Source organism: Manacus candei, unplaced genomic scaffold (assembly GCF_025592945.1).
Source record: "Manacus candei isolate 608988 ecotype Guabito, Panama unplaced genomic scaffold, ASM2559294v1 h1tg000009l, whole genome shotgun sequence".
NCBI classification, from domain to species: Eukaryota; Metazoa; Chordata; class Aves; order Passeriformes; family Pipridae; genus Manacus; species Manacus candei.
In genome coordinates this window covers 4,700,184-4,724,497 of record NW_026138057.1, presented here as the reverse complement: position 1 = coordinate 4,724,497, position 24,314 = coordinate 4,700,184, and the positions used below count along the sequence as shown (strand labels likewise).

The following is a 24,314-nucleotide window of genomic DNA, read 5'->3' as shown; positions in this document are numbered from 1 at the left end:
CCAACCCCAACAGGCTGCTCACCCCTCAAATCTGCCTTCAGTAGCACAAAGCTTAAACAACACCCCACCATCACCCCTTTGGTGCAAAGCCCACCTGTGCATCCACATCGTCTTCTCAAATTATGTGTTTTCAAGTTATCTGCTCTCACTCTGTATTTTGGGACTTGTGGCAGTGAGAACTGAAGCTCCGGGTTTCCTGTTAATTAGTAGCACTAATGAATGATTAGGAAAAGGCTGTTGGGATTTTCTTTCTTAGGCGTACCAGATTCTCAGAGAAGCTGAGGATTAGAAACTCTAAAATATGGACAGCATGGCAGGACACCTTTCTGATGCCAAGGCTTACAGGAGCAAAGCCTTGGGAAGCACCTACCCTGTCATGAACAAGAACAAAACAGCTTTAAAGTGATGTAAAAATTTATTTGATTGTAAGTAAGGCTGTGTTTTCAGTAACACTCAGTGTCCTGTTGCCACCAGTATTCCCTAAGCAACTCTCCTCACCACAATCACGACTCACTGGGACTTCTAGCAGAAGTAACAGGCACACAAAAGATAAAACTGAATCTGATGCTAAGATACTCAAGAAAAAGATTTTAAAAAGCATCTCTTCTTTAAGTTCACCTGAAGTCTAATTTTGATCTAAATATTTCCACATGGGAAAAGGATTAAAAGACAAAGCAAATGGGGTTTTGAGGAAGGGAAGTATGTGGAAGGCAGCAGCAACCTAGAAGGATAGGTGCCTTCACCACAGCTCTCCATAGGAAATACAATTCCTTGTAGCAAAACCAGTCCCAGATAAGCTTGAGACAAGGTGAACTATCAAAGCAATTTAAAAACACACAAAATATTCCATGCAAATGGTTCAAAAAGTTTATTGAATATTTAATTTACAAAAATCATATCCCTATGACGTGTTCTATGCAAAATTGGATAAAATAAACTGCATATAAAACCCAACCCTAATAATGCAAATACGACACAGAAAATGAAACCATGGAAAGGAGAAAAAAAATAATAATCATGAGACACATATGACATTCATTAAGGATTGTCCCAACCATCCCAAGAATTGGTTAACATGATGCCTTCTTCCTTGACACATTACACATTTTACCATTTTTATACAGGTCTTCTATATTTCATTGGTCCAAATTTAGTTTATAAAAATTCTTCGCATTCTTTCTTAACTGCTACACCAGTTTTGCCATTTTCCTTTTGATCAGAAGGTGGAAACAGACAGTACATATATTGAACATGTGCACTATTAGATGCAACTTGCTATCTTTGGTAGGGACCCTAAATCTGCAGTGGTAAGCTTTCTAGAATGACAAGATTTTCAGGTTTGGCAAAAAAACCCAAACTACCAGGTTTAATTTTGTTGTTAAGTAGAACGTTACTGGCAGTTTCTGTTGAACATACAAAAAGTATAGTTGTCTCTTGTATGGTTTCAAAAGACAGACTGTTTATATGGGTTTTGAATCTAATTATTCGTTTTAACATTCCTTGACTTCACTATGGTAGCATAAAATGTCACTACTGCAGAGCAGGCCATTCCTGCTATGAACATGGATGCACTGCATACAGAACACAACTGCAATCCCATCCTGCCTCTTTTTCTCCCATTTAAAGCAATGAGAATATTCCTGCAGGTAGTCACAAATATCGATACCAGTTTCCTTTTGAACAAGCAAGAATCTCGCTGAGTGATTTAACACTCGTGTAGTAACTTTTCCAAGTTTTCCTGGGAAAGAGAAGGATGAAGCAAAAACAAAAAGTAAAGAAATTTGGGACAATCAGTGCTAGAGAGTTTGCAGCCCTCCTCTGGGATAACATGAGCAGGAGGAGCAGGATTAAGAAAAATAATTTAAAAAGAGAGAAAAAAAAAAATCAATGCAAGAGCCAAGGAACTTCACTTTAACAGAGAAGGAAAAAGTACCACACTGTTTCCTTCATAACATTAATATTCCATAAATACTGGACAGTATTGGATTAACTACCATTAGCTGTAGCTTTCAAACATTCTCTTTGTTTTTTTCAAGCACTATCTGGAAAAGAAAATTAAAAAATTATACACCTCCCCAGTCCTCCCCACTCCCTCTTAGTGGAAATGCAAACAACCTGCATAGCCATGATTTTCTTAGCTGAAAACACTTAGTGGAAGACTAACTAGACTTAAACACTGAAGTAAATCTGCTCACTTATGAGTGAAACATGCAATATCACAACAGACAGCTAAACTAACTGTCCTCCAAAAGGCTTTTTTATGACAATTGCTAATTTGGCAGAGAAGGAACGTTCCCAAATGCATGAAAACAATCTGAAGAGCCTTAGTGACAAAACATAGTTGTTACAATATATTAGCGATTTTCTGTGGCATAAACATCTTAAAAAGCATCAGCAAAGTATTAAATATAAAAGCAATATGTGTATATACCCCCCCTCTGTCCTCAGAAAAAGCATCATGATCTGTAGTGTATTAAGTCATGTGACTGGGGAATTAAGGCATAACCAGTGGACAATATTCCTCACTGTCTGAGCTCCACATAATTGGCAGGGAAGAGCCCGTATCGGCCTTTGCAGACCCCCCTCCACCAGCCGTCATCGATCATCTCGATGTTGGTGATGATGTCATCTGGGTCAAAGGAAATCTCATCATCCCCCGCTGCAGAGAGAGTTCAGGAAGCTCAGTGTTCACACAGGAGCAGCCAGAGATTCCAATAAAACTACTGCAGGATCAACCAGAGATTCCAAAAAACCACAATAGGATCAACCAGCTGAGATTTCAAGCAGCTCCCTGCGCTGAGGGCTTAGGGAGAGCCCTGCCGAGAAGGACTTGGGGGTGATGGTGGGCAAGATATGACCCAGCCATGTGCACTCACAGCCCTGAAAGCCAAATGTCTCCTGGGCTCATCCCACAGGATGGGCAGCAGAGGAGGGAGGGGCTTCTGCCCCTCTGCTCTGGTGAGACCCCACCTGCAGTGCTACTGGGGCATAGGAAGGACAGTGGACCTGTTGGAGCAAGTCCAGAGGAGACACCAAGATGATCAGAGGAATGGAGCACCTGTGTTGTGATGAAAGGCTGGGATAATTGGGATTGTTCAGCCTGGAAGACAGAAGGCTTTGGGGTGACTTAATTTTGGCCCTTCCCAGTACCTTAGAGGAAAGATGGGGCAAGACTATTTACAGTAGTGACAGGACAAGAGGGAATGGGTTCAAATTGAAACAGAGTAGGTTTAGATTGGATATTAGGAAAAAAGCTTCCCTGTGAGGGTGGTGAGGCCCTGGCACAGGTTGCCCGGAGAAGCTGTGGCTGCCCCATCCCTGGCAGTGCCTAAGGCCAGGTTGGATGGGGCTTGGAGCAACCCGGTCTAGTGGAAGGTGCCCCTGCCCATGGCAGGGTGGTGGAACAAGATAATCTTTAAGGTCACCTTCCAACCCAACCCATTCTAGGATTCTATGAAGAGTGTTAACACTTGGTTAAAAAAGATTTTGAAAAGTCCCACCATTTCCAGAAACATGAGTTTTCAAAAGTGTCTCAACTATTAAATCACTGGTTTCCTAATTCTTCAGATATTCATTTCATATACCACTCCAAGAGACCAAAAGATAAAAAGGCAAAGGAAAAATCCAGACTTACCTGTGCAGAATAGAGATTTCAAAGACAAAGGTTAAAAAGAAGAGCTTTGCTTACCAGCTTGATAATCATAAAGGGCTATGGCTGTAATTCCAAGTTCATTTTCATATTCATCATAAGCATTTTCTTCTAAAGAGAGAGGACAAAAATCAAAACACGAAGTACACTACCCATCATCCTGAATTCTTTTCTGTCGTGCTCCCCCTTTAATTCCATTGCTAAACCCACATAGGAAGCAGGGAATGCCAGGTTTCAGCAGTGCTGACATTCCTTCTGAACTGGACTTTTCCCCTAAATTACACACAATTAAAGCCTGGAAGGAAGCATTCAAAAACAGGCACTTAAGACAGTAGAAAATAAAGATGCTAATCCTTATAATGCTTCTGTAAAATGTGACAGAACAAAACTGAGCCCAAGATTACTGTGTAAGAGAATATTTAATACAAGTTTAATAGAAGTTGGAGGAAGGAAAAAGGGGCCTCTCTAAAATTCCCTGGATTTTGTACTAGAGCAGGTTCATTCTTCACATCTCATTTAATAACCATAAAAGGTAAGAAAAAAATAAGAATTCAAAAGAACCTTATTTTTGCAGTTTCAGTAGTTTCATACATCCCTACTCCACCCTCTCACAGGCACAGAACACACCACATCGATTTCTAACTCCAAGAAGTATTGACAGAATTTTCTGCTGGCTCAGTACACGTTTCATCTCCATCTCTGTGCTTTCTTCTCAAGTTAAGCAACATTCCACAGGGTGGAAACGGTTACCCCTAAATTTCTTTTTGAACTGAAACCCTAGAGAGGACTGTAACTACTCCAACATCATCTCACTAAAATTAAGTAAATTCAACCTTGCTCTGGCCATATCTTAATTTTCTAATTAAAGTTTGTTGGTGGAGAATCTAAAAAGTCTCATTAGAACAAGCCTTTTTAAAGCTTAGGACAGTGTGCTATCAGCACAACTACTCATTAAGTTATTGCACAATAAAATTCATCTTAAAGGCTTTCATATCAGAAACAAACATTCTACCTGCTTGGTAACGGTCTCCTGCTCCTGCCACTTCATAGACAGTCTCTGGTTCATATTCTGCCTCTCTCTGGCTCACTGCTTCCTGGTAGTTTGACTCTGCAGCTTTGTAGCCAGACTCTGGCTCATGTGCAGCTGGATAGGAGGAGCAAGAATTCTTGTAGGCAGACCCTGCCTCATAGGAAACTGCATCCTGCAGAGAGACAGGTGACGTTCTTCAGGTTTTTGTTAAAGATTCCTACACTCAGGATCAAAAAACATATCCTGGAAGTGATTCCAACACACCTGATAGACTGGGCTGGAGGGTGCCTTCTGCTCAGCTGGCTGTGTGACAGGAGAGGGTGGTGGAGTCTGTGTCTTGGCTTTAGCTTGTTCCTGAATTGAGGAGAAGGTAAAACTTCAGTGCAGTTTAATCACTGATGTGATGACACCAAACAAGAAACAACCCTCCACTAAGAAAGAGAGGCAGCACATCCTGCAATAAACTTCTGGGAGCAGAGAACTGGACTGGCTGGATCATTAGACCTGCTGAAAGTTGAGACTGGCTGTACAGCAGAGGCTCAGAAATACAACAAAGCAGAAGAGAAAAAAGTGAAAAAACAAACACCCCACAGTACATATGCATGCATGTGTTTAAAAACCACTGTTCTCTGGCACATTTCCATAGGAGCTGCAGGGTTTTGGTGTTCATTATATTCACTCTGTTCACCAGCTGGCTGGGCCTCACATCCCGTTTTAGCCTAAATTTAAAGAATCTCAAGCCCACACGTCCTAATTGTGCAACTGATCCATTATCTTTGGTGAGAAATGGTCCTGCAAGCTCTTGCAGGTCTACAAAACATCCTGCCTGAACAGCACACACAAAAGTAGGTCGTACATACTGACAGTGAGGGATTCAAACATTCAGAAGAGTTAGATGTGGTAGAAATAAAAGCAGCATTGCTATTGTATTCTGTGACACAAAGAAATCTGGCACTCAAGCACTTCATGCTGTGCCATCCCACCTGTGAATCCAGAGGGCAAATCCATAATCCCTAGAAAGCCACTCATTAGGGAGCCAGGACACTGTAGCACAAGAAATGCTACGTTGCTGGAATGACTTAAAAGAAGGTTGTCAGGTAGCTATTTCATTTTGCCTCTCTTTACCATAGGGGAAAACTGTGAATCAAGGGCCAAGCTGTCTTTATTGTAAAAAAAGAAGAGAGAATATGTGTTATGGGAATCTGTGCACTCCAGTAGTTCAGGTCCATCAAGCTGTAAATCCCCAAAGGATTCTCAGGAGAAATCACAGTCCAGAGACAGGATTCTGTTACAAAAAAATCTTTCTTTCCTTTGTTTGTCACAGCTCAGAAAAAAATACATCTAACAAAGAAAGCCAAGTGTGACTTGAGAGCAGAGCCAGCTTCAAAGCTTAGTGCTGTCCTTTCTAGAAAAAGTCTGTCCTCATGCAAATCCTCCCCTCCACTTCCAGCTCCTGGGCTACAGATGAAAAAGCACCACCAAAGTGATTATCAGAAGTCAAAACTAAGTTTGGGGACAAATTATATACCATCAATCCATTAATGATGTCACACATGGCAACAGTTTGTCCTAGGAAATGGGACTCTGCAATCCAGACTGGAGTTTAGGACAGACACACCATAACTGCCATAAAATATTTAGATTGCACAACCCGCCCTCAGGCTGGGTTTTGCCACACAGTGAAATGTCTCATATTCTCCAAGGCAGCAGAAGATAATGAAATCATGAGGCACCATCGACTCAAAGTAGCCGTCAAAGAGCTCCCTGAGCACCGTTTGAGTACGTGACATGTGAAAAGCAAACCGGGAATACTAGCAAAGAGGACTCCTGAAGGAACGCAGCCCATATGTATGTTCCCATTGTGGGAGTACATGTGCCCACATACTTTCTAAAAAGTGAGACTTTCTTCCTTTTGTGTGAAGTTCACTTAAAGAAACCAAGTTTACCTAAGTCGAAGTCCATTCCCACCCTTTGCAGTATCTGTGGATGGTGTGGGTCACATTCCTGCCCTCTCCATGCTCAGCTTGGGAGCAAGGGGCAGTGCCAGTAGTGCCATTTCAGCTCCCCTCAACCTCATCCCCCCTCTCCCAGTGTCTGCAGAATCCCACAATTAACCATGGAGACGTTCAGTCTGTAAGAACATTAATCATCTGGTTATGGTGAAATTTAAATACCAGCTTTGGGGGGAAAAAACTTCAAATGTGTCCAGGCAACAGAATCTTTGATGAAGCATAAGAAAAATTAAGCATAATGGCTTGAGTTTAACCCACACTTACAGCAAAAATACCAGTAAAGAAATATGTAATTTATGAGATAGCAAGGAGGAAAAAAAAAAAAAGACATAGCATATCAATGACTCATGAGAATCTGTGGAACTACATTTAAATCCTTTTGGAGAACTGTTTCCTCAGCAGGAGGAAACTGCAATGAGAAATCGGTAACAAAAGCCTAAATTCACCACTGCCCATCCATAGATCTTACTTGTGAACATCTGATCACCCAAAATGAATGGCAAGAAAGCCAATGGAGCAGGTGAACTACTTCCCCCCCTCAGCCCAGACTACAAGCCCATGCAATGGAAGGGAAAGCTAAGCAGAAAGCCTGAGTACTTTGTATGATCTCCTCACTTGTTAAAAATATGGCTCCAACTGCATTGTGACAGGAATAGTCTAATGGAGAGACATTCAGCATCTATAGCAGGCTGTGGACTCCACACCCCTGGAAATGTACAAGGCTAGGTTGGATGGGGCCCTGAGCAACCCTTGGAATGTGACCCTGCCCAGGGAGGGGGTTGGAACTGGATGATCTTTCAGGTCCCTTCCAACCCAAACCATTCCACAATTCTGCGATCTCCTCCTCTCCCAGTTTTCTCTACCACAGTAAAGAAACCCAAATAGTGCTTGGAGGAAGGTACTAAAAGTGCACATGGATGAAAGGCAGCATTAGAAGAGATCACTGATACACACAGTTGAACTCCCACTCAACTTGTGAGACTTGTATACAGTGAATATTATGCTCACAGTGCACATCTTGGGAAAAAAAGCAGATGACTTTCAATGTACAGAGCTGATTTATCCTATAAAAGCAGAATTTCCCAAGCTTCAAACACAGCTCAAAAGGAATCCAGAGGTTTTCAGAAGTCAAACTAGACACAAGCACAGCAAAACTACAGAGCTATTTGACACAGCACTGGCCTGAAGAGCAGAGCTCAGGAGCCAAACCACTGAACCAGGCAGGGGAACTGGTTTGGGTCTAGTTAACACAAATTATGGTTTATTTGTTAGGATTAGTTTTCCACTTTGGTGTGACTATAAGGAAAAGGGTGCCTTGAGAGTGCCGCCTGAGCTGCCACACTGGCTTGGGCAGGTTTAGTTAATCTGAGTAACGTGGGGTTTCAATGCAGTGTATTTCTCTTAGTTTAGGAAGATCAGAGCTGGGTTACCATAAGCCTACCACGCACTTTTCAAACTGAAAACAAATTAAGTTACATCAAGTCTAAATCTGTGATGAATCAGACCATACTGATGGAATGGGATGAACACCACACCCTGACATCCTGCGGCAGCCTTCATATAGGGGGAAGTATCCACCACATCTGAGAAACCAGCCCCTGGCTCTGCCCTATTTGTTCTTAGTCAGAGGACCAAAGAGATCTGAGAAACCATCTGTCTTTCCTGGATTCCAGATGTCTCACAGAGGATGTTGAGACAAGAAGATTTATTAGTGGGGCTGCGGCTGCTGGCACATGTTAGCTCTAACAATGAAAGATACTTTTGGCAGAAAATAAAAACAAAAGAGAGGAAAGAAAGAGGGGGTTAAAAAAAGGAAGTAGGAAAATTCCTCCCACAGCCAGACAAGAAGAGCAGTGAGGAGGTTCCCAGAAAGCATTCTCCTCCTCTAGGTCTCTTCAGCACATAAAGAGGCAATTATGAAGATGGTGAGGAAGGCCATTTTTCCTGGGCATCTCCTGTACTTTTCATCAGGACCTGCTCAGTATCCCTACTGGTTGTACCTGCTTGGGACTCTATTAGCACTGGCTGGAGCATGTGTGGGCATCAGTGTTACACAGTGTTTCAGTGCACATGTTTGGCCAAAGAGCATTTATTCAGAATTTAAAAATTATCTCTGTGTGTCTTCTGCTTAGTCTCCTCTAGTATAAACTGATATCTGTAAAAGAAGAAGCAAAGGAGAAGGGGAAAAGAGGGACTATTCTTACTGCAGCACCAACTGCTTCCCTATTCCTGCCATAATATCAGGGTTATTACAGATTATAAGTATGAGGTCATCAAATCAAAATACCAGCATGGGACACAAGGGAAACTGCCACAGGCTCTGAACCTGCAGCAGCCTGCATAGAAGGTCACCCAGCTGCAGATTGGTCTTACTGGCCTGGGTTACTGGTGACAAGTCACCCCAGTTCACTGTGTAACAAGGCAAATGAACAAGACACAAAGGACAAATCACTACTAATGCACTCACTAGTCCTTCCACCTAAGCAGCAGAGTTTCACCAGATATGCAAATTCTATAAAGCTGATAAAATGTAATTTCTGACTAAACACTTTCTGGAATTATCTTGCTTATGAATAACACAAAAAATCACGAAGCTTTAAACCACACCAAAGCTAAACTGATTTTTTTAATTCTCAAACTAAGAATCAATTAACATTTGCAAGATTATCTTCCCCTAATCTCCTGGCTGTGTGCTTATACCAGTGAGTGGTACCACCTCCATCTTCCACAACACTGATTCCAAAAAACCAGCCTCACCAATTACCACCATGGTGTTAAATTTTGTGAACAAGCAGAGCCTTTTGAGGACCACAGAGCTCTCTCCCTTTATGAGCTCCAATATGGCCAAGGGAATCTGGTATTACCAAAAGGCAGAAGTACAGGAAGGAAAGGTCAGGCTGCAAGGATTGGTGGTCAAAATTAGTATATTTTGGGACAAGCTAATTAAAGAAATTCTATACTATTAAGTGTTACCCTATCCCCCTGTGTGCTGCCTGGTACACACATGGTGCACACTAAGGGATGGCTGCAGTCACACACAGGTGAAGCACAGGAACAAATACAGACAAAAACACAAGCAGTTTTAAAGCCCAGCTGAAAAAAAAAATCTTTCTTAAAGATTCCCTTTTCTCCTAGCACTGCACTGAAACACACCAGACATGCTGCTCAAGTGGGATTTGAACCTTACTGACCTCCAGTTTCCTTCGAGCCTCCTCCTGTTCCTGTTTCTCCCTGGCCATTCTTTGTGCTCTCTCAGCTTCTGCCTTCCTTCGGTCTTCCTGCTCCTTTTCCTTGGCCAGGTTTTCAAAGTTAGCTCGGATGGTGCTTGTTTTATTAGCAACTGCAACATGGAAAAGAATTCAAGTCAAATAATGCTGTTTCAGGAGCTGTATAAAGGTGGTCTGAAATGAGTTTTCGGTAAAAATTTCTGCTTTTCTGCCCCCTGAGCTCATAGTCCATTCAAAAAAAGTCCTTCTATCCCTCTTTCTCCCTCCTCCCTTCCAAGCCCAAACCTTTTGTGTACATTTCTCTTATAGAAAAACCTCTGTAAGATTTATCCCTCCTCTCCTTCATGGTACAGCCTCCACCACTCCTGTACTCAGTCTGTTCTCCGCTCTGATGCTTTTTATTCTCCCTTCCTCAACTCTGATGACCCCCAAGGGAATTAAAAAAAAAGAGAAAACAAACCTCAACAAACCAAAACAACCTCTAAAGGGAGGAGGGAGAGTGGTTGAGGTTTCTAGAGACCTGCACATACAGCAGTTTTACTCAGCACTGCTCCACCAAGGATTTGGGGCCAATGCCTTACCAGCTTCTATTGGCTTGGTCTTCTGGTAAGTTGATGTTGGTTTCTCAATATCTTCAAAAGTTGCTGCATTCTAACAGTGAGGAGAAAAAAGAATACATTTTAAAACACCCACAACAATCATGAAGACATTCAGGCAGCTTCGATCTGTGACATTTTATTGTGATACTGTCCCTAAGGCTTTTTTTCAGAACATCAAATGAAATCAAGAAGAATCAAAGCTACAGAAAGGATTGCTCCCTTTGTGAAAGTCAAACTGCCAAAGAATTAATCTTCAGGGGCAGGTTCAAACACATAAAAATCCTATTAATTAAAAAAAAAAAAAGGTAGTTTATGAATAGATGACTCATCAGAACTATAAATGAGGTAATGTCCTAAACATATATTGTGTAGCTGTTGCTGTTCTAATTCACGTTGTGCAGGATTTCTACCATTGTAAAAGCCTCCAGTTCCCTTAAAGAAGCAGATATTGTTAAAACTGAGTAAGTATTTTAGAAAAAAAATATTCAAAATACGAGTTTTTTTAAATGAATGGTCCCAAGTCCTGAAGCCACAAGTTAAAGAAATGCTACAGACTTTCAAACTTTGCTATTTTCTCACTTTCAAATGTCCTACAAAAAGCTGTGAGTAAATTTATTTAGTAGATAAATCTCAGTGAGGACTTTTTCATCTTCTATTTTCTTAAATTAGAAAGCAGACAGGTAGAAAAGGGGGTATCAACTGCCCTATCTTTCACTGTTCTAAACACCAAAACAAATTCTCCTAAGCAGAAGGTCCCTGATAATCAAAGTGGGCAAAGTTGGGTAGGTATCAGACACCTATTTTAAGCATCCCACTAAAAGCATTTCCTCAAGATATAAGACATTAGCTAGCTGACATGACTAAAATTGTGAAATTTACGGATTTTCTTATTCTTTTGTATTAATTTTTCTATTCTTTCATTTCCCTCCTTCAGTGTCCCCTACTTTAACAGATACACTACACATATGTACACATGCATAGATGTGTATAAAGTGGTTCTGTGTGTATAAACTTGCTTTTTGAAGACTTAGAAAAGCACAGAAATCTACTATAAGACTGGAGAAGTACCCAGAAAGACAGAGCTGAGCACTACAGATCTAACCAGACTATTTTGTACCCCTATAGCCTATTTAAGTCATGGTTGTCTTGAGCAACTCACCTTATCCATCCGATCTTTCTGCACACCATACTTCCCTCCAAATCCCTTGGAATAATCTAAAAGCAGGATAAAAAAGGGTCAGAGAGTAGGGAGTTTGTTGTCCCTCCCATCTTCCTGCCAAATGCAAACAGCCATCTCAGATGCATATAGCCATTTCAGCTGCATGCAGAAGGCACAGTGACAGCAGCCAAAGAAAATGCAGCTTGGTTTTGGTGCAGGAAGGACACAAGAACTGCAAGAGCCTCCAGGTAACACCAGCAGATGACAGATCGTGGGCCCACATGCATTCTCTGAGTAAACATGAAGCTGAGGATTGATAAGGCATCAAGCAAGGAGTAAGGGATGAGCCCCTCTAATGCCTCACTTCCGTAACACAGGCTTTCACAGCACCAATTCTTAGCCCTCTGAAGGGATCACAGAGCCTAAGCCAGTTTGCTTTGCTCAAAGGAGCAATGTTCTGTCTTCAGTGACCACAGAGGTGTTTATTTTTCACTCTTAAACTTGGTAGATTCTATGAATGGCAGGAAAATAGAACAAATTTCTTGTTCCAGTGGATTTGGTTATGATACTCAACTGATGAGCATTAAAGTAATTGGTAATAACTCCTGCTCTACAAACAGAAAAAGGGCAATTCCACCAGAGAGCACGAGCCTGCAACACCTCACCACCACAAAAATGGGGTGGCCATGCTGTCTCACGCCACCCCTGACCTGCTCACTCTTCCTCTCACCTCAGGCTGACTCTTGCACCTGTTATACACTCCCAAGTCACATTAACTCACTAGTGGCATTAACAATAAAAACAATAACAAGAGTAGTTTTCTCCTCTTTCCAGGGAGTTGCACTCTGAGGAATGTCTGATGAGCACCAGAGCAGCACAACAGCAGCAGCAACACTGTGTGGCTGGAAAAATACCCCTTTCTGGTGGCAGTGAGCTTTAGGAATGTGCCCTTAGACTCTGTGGATGGACAGGCTTTCCTATACATCCCTGGAATACAATTACAGTTCTCCTCTCAGCCCTCCAAACACCTGGGTCTCCCTGCCAGCTATTTTAGGGTTTGTATTCAGGCTCTGATAAGGCTCATCGGACACTCTAAAAGTCTGATTTGTGTCACTGTAACACACCAGAATGAAAAACCTCATTTTCTCCAGCTTTGTATGTATTTTCAGCCAGAATAAATATACTACACTTACATTTTCCTGATCCAGACTCCTCACTTTAAGATAACGGAAAACCAGGAATTCATGATTTGTACCCCAACTATTTCACAATGGATAAAGAGAGCATTATAACAGCATTTGCTCACCCAAGAACCACAAACATTCCCTACTTCTTGTTTTAAAGATCATAATAATTTCTAAAAGATCTTGCCATAACCCACTGCTTGTTAATGGTTACATGCATGGTCCTTATCTATTTTCCCACCAATTTGTCCAGGTAAAATATTTAGACTCTAAACTGCTAAGCATGACTTCATTAACATCATCCTGACAACAAAGTTGTTATTATCACACTAAATGCATGATTTTGTAGAACTGTTAACTAAACACTGCACATATTTCCTGAACACAGGATTACTTGATATAACAGTTTAAGAATAAAATGGGAGAATATTTGCTGGATCATGGAGGAATAGAAGCGCAAGAAAGTGTCTGCACATTCCTAGCACGGATCTACTCAGACAACTATTCCAGACTGTGTGAGAAGTGCCTGCACTGTTAAGAAAGTAACAAGTGAAAACGGTGCCTTGTTGAGATTCATGCTTGGCTAGTTTCTCCTTGTAATCAAACCCCACAGCAGATGGGTCCTGCCTTTCTGTCTGTACACCAAACTTCCCTCCGAAACCACTCTTATAGTCTGAAAAAGCCACATGTGATAAATTAAAACGGAGGGAGGAAAATAAAGAAGTTTAGTCAGAGACACTCAAAATTATTTTTGCAGTATTTTCAGTCATTTTGGATGGTGGGGGAAAAAATCTCAAGACACTTTTGTAAAAGTAAATCCAAAAAAAGTTTCAATTTGAGATTAGGAAGACGTCAACATAATTTATCAGATGTAAAAACACCATTCTGAAGTCACAGAAAAAAAGCATTTCTCAACATTTTTCATCCATAGTGCACAACGCACTTGCATTTGATCACGGTTATGAACACAGACACATAGATATTATGTTCACCAAACCAAAACAACAAAAGATACAAGAGAATAAACAGAACAAATAACAAAAGATACAAGAGAATAAAATGAGCTTCCTTCATCAGTGTGGTTAACATTTGCACAGAGATCTGACTTTTAAAGAGGTGTGAAGATGGGGTCTACAGAGACTACTCTCCAGATATTATATATATACAGAGCATTGCTTAAAGGAAGGAGAAATATTTCTGCTGTCACACAGCTTGAGGGGAAAACAACCTTTCAGCTCAAAGATCATTCCCTTTTGCTGCCTAAGGAACAACATTTACGCATATATATATATATATTTGTATATATGTGCTATGAAATGAGGGAGGGCACAGAAAAAAGGGTTTCAGGTAATCCTCTCACAACCAATCTGCTGGAGCACCCAAGAGAACAATATTCTGAGTCAGTTTTAATTTCTTTAATTTAAAAATATTAATTTCTCCAAGTTAAGGGTGGTGACAGACACAGTGATGGGGAGCAATTGTTGTATTTTACAGCTTTTCTTCTGGCTACCAAGTATTTCACAGGAATAAGCACCTCACAGGCCATGATAAAGGACAACATTAGATATCAGATTTCCCCTGTATGAAAACAGGGATATCCATAACACATTATTTGTGGCAAGTACAAAGAAATTGCAAATCTGTGCTTTGCATGAGCGAACTGAAAAAGGAAAAAATAATCCAGGCTAATTGTAGACTCTTAAAACTTCTTCAGAGAGAACTCAGCACTAAGTCTGAGCTTTCAGGGACTCGGTATCAGCTGTGTTAAACCTGCTTTGCAAACACCAGTACAACCAGTAAAAAGCAACCAGTCCAACAAAGAAAAAGGAGACTCATATCAGCTCCTGTAACTGTGGCCAAAGACACCAGGGGAGGAGGGTTCACACAGGGAACAGGAAACTCAAAATGAGGGAACCCCAAAAGAACAACAAAGAGCTGTGAGCTGATGTACCTTTCTGGGACTCGTGAAGCTGCACCTTTTCCTGGTGGTCCCAGCCAAGGGCACATTTGTCCTGTCTGTCTGTCTGCACACCGAACTTGCCTCCAAACCCCTTCACATAATCTGTGTGCATGAAATTGCAGAAAACATAGTTGCAATTTATGACTGTAAACAGTATTTATTAAAAAAAACCAAAACAAAACATTATGGGATAAGCTGCCCTGTCATTAATGATAACACTTTTAATGATAACATCTGTCACTCACCCTGCTACACTTCCTCAACAGAAAGGAAGGATACACAGGCAATAACTCTGGGATTACAATGCAAGGAATCACCAAAAATCTCACACAGACTCAATAATATTTAAAGATTTGAAGAATCTGAGGCATTTTCCATCTAAAGCTAAAACACACACACACACACACATATAAATATATGCACAATAGATATATAAAGAATGAAGGACTTGATGCTGCCCCTGAATAAAACAGATCTGCGCAATTATGCATTTATTTCAATAACCACGGTCCCCTGGAAATCGGGTTGTGAAAATCAGGTAGAGTTTACAATGCCTTTCTTTTCATTTAAGGCAATCCAAAATCTGCACACACAAGGGGCAAACACACATTTACCACAAAAAAACCCAAACAAACCCACACCCCAAAAAATACCCCACAAACAAAATATCTTTCCCAAGTTTAAAAGGATTTGAACTTCTATTTTTAAAATAAGATGATAAAAACCTTTCTGTGATTCATGTTTTTCCGTTTTGCCTTGATATTCAAAGCCAACAGCACTTTTATCCACTTTGTCCTTGTCGACGCCATATTTACCACCAAAGCCCTTGGAATAATCTAGAGATAAGAGTGAAGAATTTTGTAAGTGTTCAGTACCCAAAATATTACCTTAAAAATTGTGATAATCAGAGCTGCTAACATTACATCATGTATTAAAAGAAGCGCTGACATCCTTAGTTAAACTTGATTTCAAGCACTGAAGCCATAAATCCTTCAGAATACATAAATCCTTCAGATTACATTCTCCAGGATGGAAAATAAAATAGAATCCTGTCAGTAGTTCAGTCACTTGGTAATATCAGCAATTCAGCTACTTGACTCCTTAATAAAATTCTTAAGACGCTTATGCCACAGTGAACTTCCAAACCCATGTCAGCAACAGCCTGGATGTTTTTAAACAAACACCCTCTTCTTGTTCAGCATTTCTAAAATGCAAACATTTTTTTGAGATAAACAGAAAATAGATGGCAAAAATGTCACAATTTTTCAATAAAATCGTTGATTTTTTGATCAGAGATGCCTAGAAACCTGATTAGCAACACAATGTTAACTCTAAACACTGCTAACTGATAAATGCTTTAATCTACAGACAGATGACGCTTTTAGAAGCATTTCTCTGTGGTGGTTAAACTGCTTACAGTTCCCAGTACTTTAATCCACAGTTTTTCAAAAGAAGTTGTAAAACTATGTGCCCTACTTCCAAAGTAATGGCAGTTGGATCACCACTTAAAACCAGGCAGAACTTACATTTTAGGTGTCTTTTTCAGAAGTCAGAGATTTCAGCAACATAAATTTTATTCAGTGTTACCTTTCAGCAGGTTGGGAGTGCAAGAGATGCCAAAATATTAATATTTTACAACACAGCCTGTGATCATTGCCTACAACATCAGAGTATGAGGCCACTAATGTGTCTATTCACCCTTCTGGGAGTTGTGTTTCTCAGTTTTCCCCTGGTAATCAAACCCCACTGCACTCTTGTCCACTCTGTCAGCCTGTACTCTGTATTTTCCATCAAAACCACTTGAGTAGTCTGCACAACAAAAATAAAATGAAGACACTTTTCATGGATACATCATATCCTAGCAACTGAAAGGGGGGGAAAAAAACATTATTTCAGAACTGACTATTAAGTCTTTAGCCTTTAGCACACAAAGTTAAGCCTAATCTTGAACACAAAAATAAGACAGGCAGCAGTCCTATAGTTTATGGTGGTTCCTATTAAATTGGCTCCCTATTTCCAACAGGGTGCAATATTCCAAAGAACAACTCCCAGTATTTCTAAGATGTCCTTGAACCTTCCTTGTAAAAGAAAAGAAAGACTCTCAATGACACACCGTTTCCTCGCCTTAAAACCTCATCAGCTCATGAAACTGCTTTGAAATACATTTTTTATCTTCTCTTCTACCAAACCCAACATCTGATTCACTGACAATGTCATGCAGAGGTCTCACTAAATAAGGTATTTTACATACAGTGAAAGAATAAAGATCTACTCTATAGTTTATAGAAAATGTGTCTAGAGAGGCGACCACCTGCCCACTTTACCTTTTTGGGAGGGATGTTTCTCAGTCTTCCCCTGATATTCAAACCCAACAGCTGACTGGTAGAGAAATAAAATTGCGTGTGAGACAGAGTTAGATATTAGAAGAAAAACTGCATGAACTCCAGTGGACAAACAGCATGGAAAGCTCCTGTGTCTTTCCATACTGCTCTGACCCTCTTGATTGGGAGGATAAACACCTACTTAACTTACAGGTCATATTCATTTACATGGTAATTTAGTGCACATGTCCATGGCAAGGATTTTTGTCCTCCCTTGCTAAGGCAAATTGTACCAGTAACAAACTCTAGTCTTGACAGGTTCAGCAATTCAGTACAACAGAAATTCAGCATTTCCATGCAGGGATTGTTACAGATTCTTGGAACAGGCTATAAGTTATCCTGCCCAGTAGCTCATGTTGAGATACAGGATAAACCATCCCCAAATCCCTCCTTCTATAGCATTCACACTGACCTTGTCAAAAAACACACACACAAAAAAATTTAATTTTTAAATTCACAATGAAATTAATTTTTTAATTAAAAAAACACACATCTCTTTTCAATTAATCTCAATTTTTCATAAGGGTTTTTTTCCTGCTTTGCTCTAAACAGTAATTTATCTCTGTTACAGTCAGTGTTAGTTTGCTACTAAACTTCTAAAAGAGCAGGAAGAGCAGAGTAGACCACACCAGCATTTTAAGGTATTGGAATTACACATACAAAAGGAGAAACTAAAGCACTGTGAGGATCTGCAGCAGGAGATGAAATCGCTTACCTGGTCAACTCTGTCGGTTTGTACTCCAAACTTCCCTCCAAACCCTTTCACTGAATCCACTTGGGAGCAATGCTTGGAAAGTTTGGATTGATATTCATGTCCAACAGCTGACTAAAAGAAATTGTTAAGTTCAGAAGGAGCAGTTCCACACAGTTCTGTATGTAAGAGAAAACACTGCACCGAGTAACCAGGGTTTAAGCTGTTACCAACACATGTCACTGGCACTCCTCCTGTTGAAACTACTTCCCTGGGAATTCCTACTCACTTGGAAAGTCCAAACACAGCCCAGGCAAGGGAAGTGCCAAGAGTCTGACAGCAATGACTGTGTTTTATGGAGACTATTTTATGCTCAGTAATTGTACTTCAGAAGCACAGGAATGAAAATAAGAAAGACATGGTGAGAGTCGTGATGATGCCCATGGAGAATTTAAAGTTCCAGATAAAATACGCAGCCTTGCAGCTACAGATCTGTTGCAGCTGATATGGGACTGCAACCAAATACAAATACAACTAGGTGTTATTCTTTTAGGGAGGTACCCATATCTCCTGCATAAATCAGAATTAGGCATCTTCTCTCCACACTTTCTCCTCACTTGCAAAATGGCATCGCAACACGAAGCACTGCATTCACATCAAGACGGAGCTCCCAAAGGTATCTAGCCCTGCAGCCTCCAACTGGAGCCTGGCCCTGGAACTTGAGCTGAACAGAGCAGGCAGAGGCTCAGCTACACCGCACCATGACTGGCTTCAGGTAAGACACAGGGATATGTAATTACACACACGAAAGTCTATCCAAGCAGTGTTTGCTAATGTTACACTAACCTAGTGCTGGGAAACCCTCCCAGCTGGAAGCCTCACATCTTCATGGTGCTACTTAACCCAGGAAAAATGCTTTTTTCTTGCCTTGTACTAACACTGGGCACTGGCCAGAATAACTTGGAATTCGTCAGTTTAATCCAAAACTTGCTTATCTTGCGTCAGGCAGTTGGACCAAGACGAATTAATGTGAGGACACAAGGTGTCAAGACACCTAAATAATGTGGTTTTTACAGTGTCTGCCCTTTTTCCTCCACACAGGTGATGGAGGGAACATTCCCAGCAGGTAGGAAAGCAAAATATTACTGCTGAAGTAATATTAGGGCTGAAGTAATTGCCAGGTAACAGAATGAGGATGTCAATAATAGGACATTACTTCAACTTATAAGCATCACAAAAGCTCCTTTCTCTTCCTGACTGAAACAGTCATACTCTTGTTCATTTTGCAGATTGCCTGTAGTAGAATAACTGTTAAATGTGACTGAAAAGGCTCCCACCTCCCTTTATTCTTCTCATTACATTTATGGAAAACACGAAGATCTGGAAATTTTAGCTTCTATGTGGTTTTACATGATCTCTTTGTTGTTACACCAGTTGAGGTAGGGAAGATTTAAGCATGTTGTTTGCTTTGTGTTCTTACCAGAACTTTCTGCATTTCATCAAATATCAAGCACTACAAAAAATAAAACTCATAAAAATAAATCATAAACATCTCCTGCCACCAGCATCATTCAGATGGGCATGACCATCATGTTTTCACCATGATTAATTCTGGCCTACAGGAAGCAGTGCTCACTTTTGTTCCTTTCATTTTTCCCCATGGACACAGGTGAGGGATAAACTGCTGACACCAGAGAGCAGCAGCAGAATAGGCCTGATGGCTGGATGTGTTCTACTTTCCCAGACTCAAACGTTAGCCCAGGTTCTCAGAGGCCCATTGAGAACTACACAGCAATTAACCCTGGAATACAGGAATCCAGCAAAAATTTAAGGCTGGCAAATTACCAGAACCCCATTCACACTTACTTTATCCATCCGATCCTGTTCAACTCCAAATTTCCCTCCATAGCCATGAGAAGCTTTTGGTCCTGTTTGAAGCTCCTTCTCTTTGAGGTTCTGGTGTTCTTGGAAGACATTCTCTCTCAGTTGATGAATACTTTAAAAGACAATGATAATGAAGCAGCAAGTTTTACTAAGAAAGTTTCAGCAGACAAATTCAAAAAGATGCAAAATAAAGAGATGACAAAAATATTATCTCAAAAAGAAGTTTGACAATTTGTATTTTTCAAGCCCTTCCCATTTTTTCAGTGCACAAAAAACTTGCTCATATTCTGAGAAATTAGATTTATTCCACTGCAAAACACTGTTTAAAAAAAAAAAGAAAAAAAACTGTTGGTTTTAAGATTAATATGGAAGGGAATTTTGCTGTTTGAACAATCCAGTACCTAGAACTGATATGTGCCTGAAATGTATTTTTTTCCCTCTTGTCCTAATTTAAATTCTTTCCAATGCTTTTTGTTTAGATGGTAACTTTTCAGAACAGGGCTCATCTCTTATCATACAGTCCCTATGGTAACAGGACTAATTCTAACTGGGCACAACTGTAATGCTAAATAAGGATGTGAGGGGACATGCACCTCCTCTTCCCAAAGTGACCCTTTACAATATGCAGGAATTGAACTCACAGTAATAAGAAATAAATTTGCAAGAAACACAAGATTCAGGAGATGGGTAATTTCTGTTCACATAGCACTCCGTGATATTCATTTGCTTTTCTATCAGAGAGCTCTATTTGTTACTTCACCGGAGCTTTTATGAGTTTGGTAACAGTTTTCTAAATAAAGCCTAAGAATTAAGAGTCCAAATGTTTCTTTAAAGTACCAAACTGGAACTGCTCAGATCACTCAACTTCTCCCCTAGAGCTACTGGCTCTTTCACCACAGCAGAACAAAGAAACTTTCCAGACAAGGAGGCTGGAAAAATTACATTTCCAGTGATAATGAAAGACTTAAGAGTCTCTGCATCGTATTTCTGATCCTGAGATCTGAAGATACTGTCTGGATTTGAAAGACCAGCAACCTGGAAAATAATCAATCTTCTACAGGGACTCTTGTTTTAATTATGAAGGCACAAGTAACCAAGAACATGAATTGATTAAAAGCTGCCTGGGATTGTGACTATTAATAAATTCCACAGGAGAGCTGCTTTACTTGATGTGCTCCTGGTGGCCGGATCCATTGACAGTTTTAGCTCCCCAGCGCTGCTCTTTCTCACTCACATCATTCTGTGAAGGACACACATAAAAAAAAGAGTTAGAAACCCAAAGAAATCACCGGTTATCTGCAGTTTAGAGGTCACAGAAAAGCCTCCAGCAATCACTGAGATCAGAAGAGTTAGAAAGGCAGCTACTACCAGCTTCACTTTTACTTCACTTCCAGGAACATGCACCTATCAGTTTCTTTTGCTGAGACATAGCTCCCACGCCGAAGAGTTACTCTTAACATGCCACATAACACACTCCCACTGAGTCAGTAAAATCCAAAATTCATACCACAAAGTCTGGATCTGTCTCCCAGTCATCAGCTCCATCATTCTGGTTGACAGAAACAGTGTGGCCTGCAGTCGCTTTCCACATCTGCAAGACCACAAGAACGAGCAGGGTCACACTCTAGTCACATATCAACTCATTTATGTGCAAGCTGCTGGAGATGTAACCCAAAATTCCCAGTAAAATATGTTATTTAATCACACCACCAGAAGCTGTACTTGCAGTGAAAGTAGATTTGACCTATCTGCACTGTAAAAAGGTTAGGAGCCATCAATGACATGATTTCAAAGAGAACAAAGAGGCCTTCCCTTGCTAAAATTAATATGTGTCTTTTCATCTACCTTCACTGCACTCAAAGACTTCTCCTCAAAAAGGTTTCCAAGCCAATATCCACTTCCAAATTCTAATTTTAGATCCTGTGCATATAGTTAAGGTGTGGAAATAGGTGGTTTTTCCCCAGTCATTAATAATGATGAGAACAATACTGTTCTTTAGGTTGTATAAACTACATTATACCTGCACAACCTCATGTGTTGTGTAATGAATTTCAGCATGATGACAGAAATCCAAACAACTGTAAGACTTTGCACACAATCCAGCAACAGAGAACATAAGTTTCTGTGTTTTGAGACACATGAACAAAGTCAGCATCTTGCCTGATTTCAGGAGAAACAGAGGCAAAGAGCTGGAGTACCGAGAGCAGGAAGCAAGACTCATAAAAAGGCAAGCAATGGCATCCAGAAACAACATTCAGCACTTCCAAGAGGTTAATGACTTGGGGCATCTCGCTTTGGGGAAACTTTATCCCCTGTGGAGTATCAAGCTGGATGCTTTTAATTAACACTTTTGAACATGACTAGTTAGCAGAATTCCTGAACTGCCTGGAATGTGGCTGTGTGTTACACCCTTTGTTCTAAGTAAGTCAAGACAAATAAATTCTAAAAAGCAAAACTAAAACGTCAAAAAACAAGCCTCCTGTTCTCCCAGCTTTTCAGATACACGTCAGAGAAAGGGTTTTTCTTTGCTATTCTACTAGAGCTCAGTTTTTTCACATACCATCATTCTGTCCACTTACCTTTATCTTTCTAATTAAGAATAGATTATAAGGATGATTGTCACAGGCTATTTCACTCACACAAGCATAATTCAGTAGGTGGAATGAAAACTCCCTTTTAAATGCATAAATAATAATCCATGGGTAAAGTCCACCACTCGCTCTGTCAGGCTTGTTCTACAGCCTGACAGAATGAGCTGATGAGCCAGTTTTATGGAGCATTTCAGAAATTTCAGGACTGGCAACATGAATGAGAACAACTGAAAAACTGATAGTGAAACACCAAGGTAACAAATGATGGAGCAGCCTGGGAGGAGGGTGTAAAAGCAGAGCAGATGACATCCTGAAAGTATATTTCCCCTTATGCTCCTTCAGGTCTCCCATCTCCAAATTCCTCTGGCTATTAAGGAACTAGCATTTATAACAGTACTTCATGTGCAGAAAACTAACTACAGGTTTATAACATAAACCTTTAGAACATTGGTATTTTATCACTGTCTTTAGAATATCCTGTCTAAAGCCTTCTATGATGTGATTGCGTTTCAGATTTTCCTACATTTTCCTACTAAAATCTAATCTCTCATCAAAAAAACTGCAAAGCCTTGGAAAGCAGATTCAAAACAGCTCAATAATGAAATTCAACATGGAATCCAGGTTCTAACTTTGTAACTTCTCTTAAGAGGGATGGCTTTGTATCCAACCCTCTGTGCAAGATGTTTAGAAATGGAATTCAAGTGACAAGAGCTGAAGCACAGGTACATATGCATATGGCGAATCTCTACATATTTAGTGCAAAACCCTTTTTTTCCCCATGTATTTGATTCATACGTTCACTTGACTGATGTGTTTCCTAAATTCAGCTGTGCTCAGATATTTAAAAGAACAAAAGCTGGATCCTTAAGCCTAGATTTCATTGCTTCCTCCTGGAATTCTCACAAACAATAGCGCAGCAAAGAAGGATTTCATACGCTCCTCTATGCAAAATCCAGAATCCAACATGTTTCTTCCTAAATTATGTGGATAAACGCCAACATTTTTCCACACCTCAACCCTGCACTATACGAAGTGAATTACAAACGGGAGAGCGAAGCAGCGCAGTGACAAGAGATCTCAGTGCAGAGCCAGCAGGAATTTTTGCTCGTTTCGGCCTCTCTTCCAGCATCAATTCCAGGGCAGACCGAGGAGAAACATGATCTCTCTGTGACTCAGTGGTTCACGTGGCCAAATTTCTGAAGGAAAAAGCAAAACGCTGCGGCTCGAACACAAACCGACCCTAAATGTACACCGCAGATTTATGCGGCCAATCCCGCTCCTGACTCATGGGCGGACACATCATCCTACCCAGCGCCTTTAGCGGCGCCCTGGGGAACTCTCCCCTTCCCAGGGCCTTGGGACGAGCTCCTGGAGGAACACGCCGAGGCTTTAAGGTGAAGAGAAGCAAAGCTGGATGGAGGGCACCGAGGAAAAGGGGGCTCGGGAGTGCGGCAGTCAGAGCCCCGGCGCGGCATCACCGCGGCGCGTCCCGGAGAAGACGCTTCCTCTCCCCTCTAGTGACCAGCGCTGCGCTGCTTCGCCGAGTTTAAATAACATTAAATAACATTAAAAAAAGGAGACAGAGCCACGCAGCCCCGGCTGTGCCCCTGCCGGCAGAAGGAATCTCGGGGTCCTGCAGGATGCTCCGCCGCCGCCCCTCGCCGGCCCCTCCCGCCCGGCCCCACCGCGCTCACGGTGTCGCCGCCTCCTCGTCCTCCTCTTCTTCCTCGGCCCTGGATCGCCCCGGTGCTTCCCGGGCTGGCGGCGGCTCCTGCTGCTGCAATTTCCGCTTCTCCCCAGCTCCCACTTCCTCTTCCCGGCTCCAGGTGGGAACGGGACGGGCCGCGCTCCGCCCCCGGGCGGGGCTGTGCTGGGAACACCGCCCCCCGGGAGCGACACTCGGGATGAGAGGCACTGCCATGATAATAAATGTGTGTATTGGAGGCA

At 41.2% G+C, this 24,314-nt stretch overlaps 1 protein-coding gene across 7 annotated transcripts; it reads right to left on the bottom strand.

Moving 5' to 3' along the window:
• Positions 1–853: 853 nt before the first annotated feature.
• Positions 854–24,216, bottom strand: CTTN (cortactin). Of its 7 annotated transcripts, XM_051777028.1 has the most exons (17): positions 23,413–23,698; positions 21,284–21,367; positions 20,943–21,016; positions 19,759–19,888; positions 17,917–18,027; positions 17,145–17,199; positions 16,519–16,629; positions 15,546–15,656; positions 14,812–14,922; positions 13,423–13,533; positions 11,677–11,732; positions 10,500–10,569; positions 9,883–10,031; positions 4,944–5,033; positions 4,662–4,851; positions 3,689–3,760; positions 854–2,659 (listed from the first exon to the last, which is right to left on the bottom strand). In XM_051777028.1, the coding sequence occupies exons 1-17, from the start codon at positions 23,494–23,496 to the stop codon at positions 2,523–2,525; spliced, it is 1,746 nt and encodes a 581-aa protein (XP_051632988.1). In that variant the 5' UTR covers positions 23,497–23,698; the 3' UTR covers positions 854–2,522. The 7 variants fall into 7 exon arrangements, with proteins under 7 accessions (XP_051632988.1, XP_051632983.1, XP_051632982.1 ...); XM_051777023.1 differs by lacking the exons at positions 16,519–16,629; positions 23,413–23,698 and adding an exon at positions 24,062–24,216; XM_051777022.1 differs by lacking the exon at positions 16,519–16,629 and having other exon boundaries at positions 23,413–23,689.
• Between the last annotated feature and the right edge of the window lie 98 nt (positions 24,217–24,314).